Here is a 3,708-nt window from a genome sequence, read left to right on the forward strand (position 1 = left end):
CAGAATATCTGCTTTGACAGAAAATATAATTCTTTATTCTCTTACTTGATTAAAACTTTATTGCGAAAGAGGCTTCGAGCGGGAGAGTTCCCTTTTCTCTCTGTTTGACTTAAAAACGTCTTGCGCAGTATACTCTTGTTCGATGTTTTGAGAACTCATGCGGCAACTTTCTGTCTGCACTTATTTCTTACTAAATATTCATTACTTTATTGTTCCGTTATACCGTTGAATATTCATTACTTTGTTGTAGATCCACATTTTGCAAGAGAGAATAGAGTAGTTTAATAATCAAATACTAGACGAATGATTTTAATATGAAACTTAAACCGTTATTCTCCAGGACTTGATTTGAAGAAAAGCTCTTGCACTTTATTCAAATGTACGCTTTTGTTACTTTACCGTTTTGTCATTTTAAATAGATAGCCGGCAGTTTAATTGCAGAATGAATATGAAAGTTGACATCGTATAATTACCGCAACGCGTATGCGCTTATCGTGATAATACTCTTGTATTTACGATCATTTTAACAACAATTTTAACCCTGAGGTTATTCCGCCGTCGTTCTGACCCAATTTAATTAAAGTTTCCAGCCAAATTTATAATCGTGTCCGTATCGTTGCGTAACTTTATTTAAGCACTGCAATTCCGACGGCGGATAACCGAGTTTTGTCACTTCGAAACGAGCACCAGCGGTGTTTATGATCCAGGGAAAAATTGCGAGAGCCACGTTATAAAAAATACGTCACTTACGGCATGAAATTTAACGCGACGACACGACACGGCGTATCTCTGTAATGTCAGTTGGGATTGTTGCGATTTTATTTTTAACTTGCAATTGCAAATGATACCTGTTATTGGATCGCACAGGCCGAGATATTCCAACGGAATATAATCCGCTTAATGCGGTTATCTATTCATCTATCCGTTGGTTGATTCGCTTATCGTATCACTTCTGAAACCATTAATACAGATATGCGTATAGTTTGCGTGTAACAAATTGAAACATGTTATTGTTATATTTTCTATTCTGTCGAGAGCGATCATCAATTGGATAGTATTGTAATATTAATTTCAGCTTTTCCAAAAGCTAATTACTAAAATTCCATTGTTTGCCTATCAAATTTAGATGTACGAACGAATGAATAATATAAAAGTCTTCCATATAATTTACTTATTGCGCTCTTGATTTTGTTATATCGCCAAAAATTAGAGATACACGTTGAAAAAGAACCCTAACGTATTGTAAATTACGAAGGTCATAAGTACTACCAAAGAGGAAAAATGGTCGAAATGGTGGAAATCTTGAAATTAGAAGTTATCCATTGCGACGAGGACAAATTTACCACCCGGATCCGATTCAGATCCTATATGATCGTACTGGAACAGATTATGTTCCATGTGACTCTGTTGTCGATCGTTTGTCAACATAGTCGAAATGCTGGTGGTGGTTTGTAAATTACGAGAAGTCTTGCATCTCCAAGTGATATCTGCAATCGAATCGTTATATTCACATCACTACTCATGAATTTATTCTCTATTATCCTCCTATTTATCATCTTCCTATTAGTGTGTAACTCGAAACGTATGTCATATTCGTCTAGAAATTTGTATCTCGAATTTATAAGTGCTACACGATCATACAAAGTTAAGAGTGTAGTACAGTAAAAAAAGAAGAAGAAAAAAAAATAGAAATGTATTTTGCCGATTTTTCATCTTTCTGCAATAGATTCAACTTGCAACTTCGATTAAAAATGCAAAGCATTTCAGCAGTAGGAATTGAAGATTGGTTTTAGAAAATTAACGCTCGACTCTATAACACTCACAGGCAAATATCTCGAGTGAGAGATCCGCGTGAAAGCCACAAATGCGCAATTAATTAAGCGTACCAATGCGCGCGTTGAACATGACGCGAGATTAATTCGTCTAATCGCAAGTCTGATAGCCGCCGAGTCGAAGTCGAGCATTACTCTTCTCTCGATTCGTCTCCTCGATTGGCCCAGGGGGCTCAATCAATAATCACCGTTCTCCTCTTCTGCTTGCAGGTTGCCTAGGAAGCGAGCGGCTCTGCTGGTGATTTGTCTTTTGGCCACTTGCACGGGTAAGTCTAGCCTTCGCGTATAACACCGCGTTTTTCTTTTTCGCTGAATTTATTCAGTCGCAAGTCGTGCATCGCGATATGTAGATCGTATTACGAGAAATGGCGACGTTCCGTTTCGCGTTCTCTTCGAGGCACGTGCATGGCGCTTCATAACCGCGTCAGACGATGTTCTCCCTCTCGTCACTGAGGAGAATTTTATTTGATTCCTCTTAGGCCGTTTCAGAAGTCTCGTAGAGACCGCCAGGTCTCAGAGAACGCGCGGGAGTTATAGCATCCTTCCGTCGCTTTACTGCTCGCGCACGTTTGAATTCTAAAAGCGAAATGTGGCCACCGAAAGTAGGATAAGGTTTTGCGGGAAGCTCCGTAGAATATAGCGATATTTTTAGATACGTGTTCGAGGAAGAAAGAGTTATTTTTTCCGATAAATATTTTTTATGATCATTTTATGTACGTACGCTGTTAGATATCGAGAAGGACCAAACGGCAACTCAATCCTTTTGAGTTAAATAAACATTTTGTTATTTTTAATTTCCACATATATGTCAAAGTGTAAATCAATCTATTTCTATTGTGGCCAGTTTCAAAGTAAGCAACGTTCATATTAATGTACGCATTTCTTTTTTAGGAGATAATAAACTAAATTTGAATCCCTCTTTCTCTCTCTCTCTCTCTCTCTCTCTCTCACACACACACACACACACAAATTTATTGCAATACATTTTTATAATACTATAATAATACATTTTTTTAGTTGAACAGTTCAACTCTATGGTTTTAATTAAATTAACGATATATTGGCTGCGTTCGAAAATATTGCTCGGATGATTCCGAGGCATCAGAGGCATCCGAGCGACGTTTCCGAACGCAGCCGTCGAATAGGATATTAGTAGTGACTAATATAAATAATAAAAATAACTAGGTATAATTCGATATTATAAATTTTAGTGTAGTCATCTCATATAGCGACATTTGGTCGCTTTTAATTCTTTTCGATCGGAACAGAATGTACTAGAACTAACAAAAAGAATTAGAAAATATCATCTACAGTTTTCGTCACATCTATATATGTATGTTTGGGCGAGACAAATTATGTACTGCGCGTAAAATACATTACATATTAAATCGCATTGCTAGAGTTGCACTCGAGCCAAGGGATGACTGTTTAAATATCTCGTTGTCGTGAACGAGACCGAAGTACCGGGTACCTTAGTGATACGAGATGGTATGAGAGGATGGTTAGGCGGCGCACGGGGGTGTGCAAGAATGGAGGAAAGGCGTTTCCTCCTTCCGGCGGGGAACAGGAAGCTTCTAGCGAGCTGCCTCTTCGCTTTACCTCCGTCCCTCTCTCTGTCTCTCTCTCTCGTTTTCCCTCTCTTTTTCTCTCGTTTTCATCTACCTTCACCTTTTTCCCCTGTCGTACCACCCCTACTCTCAACTCAACTCCCCTCATCTCCGTATCTCAACGAAGTCGAGAAATGGTTTCTCTTGGAGAAAGCGGGCGAAGCTTTTCCTTCTAACGTCTCTTCATCTTCTAACATTATTCCTCTCTTTCTCCGACTTACAAATATATGTATTATATATATATATATATATATATATATATATATATA

The 3,708-nt window shown here is 38.1% G+C and overlaps 1 protein-coding gene across 6 annotated transcripts in view; it reads left to right on the forward strand.

Annotated features, from left to right (window-relative positions):
- Positions 1–3,708, forward strand: part of LOC108754054 (cadherin-87A) — a 274,945-nt gene that overhangs the window by 135,223 nt on the left and 136,014 nt on the right. For all 6 annotated transcript variants that reach the window (XM_018496084.1, XM_018496082.1, XM_018496087.1 and 3 more), the window contains one exon: positions 2,043–2,098. In XM_018496084.1, coding sequence (XP_018351586.1) covers positions 2,043–2,098 — 56 coding nt within the window. The remainder of the gene's footprint in view (positions 1–2,042; positions 2,099–3,708) is intronic.

Source organism: Trachymyrmex septentrionalis, unplaced genomic scaffold, assembly GCF_001594115.1.
Source record: "Trachymyrmex septentrionalis isolate Tsep2-gDNA-1 unplaced genomic scaffold, Tsep1.0 scaffold75, whole genome shotgun sequence".
Lineage (NCBI taxonomy): Eukaryota > Metazoa > Arthropoda > Insecta > Hymenoptera > Formicidae > Trachymyrmex > Trachymyrmex septentrionalis.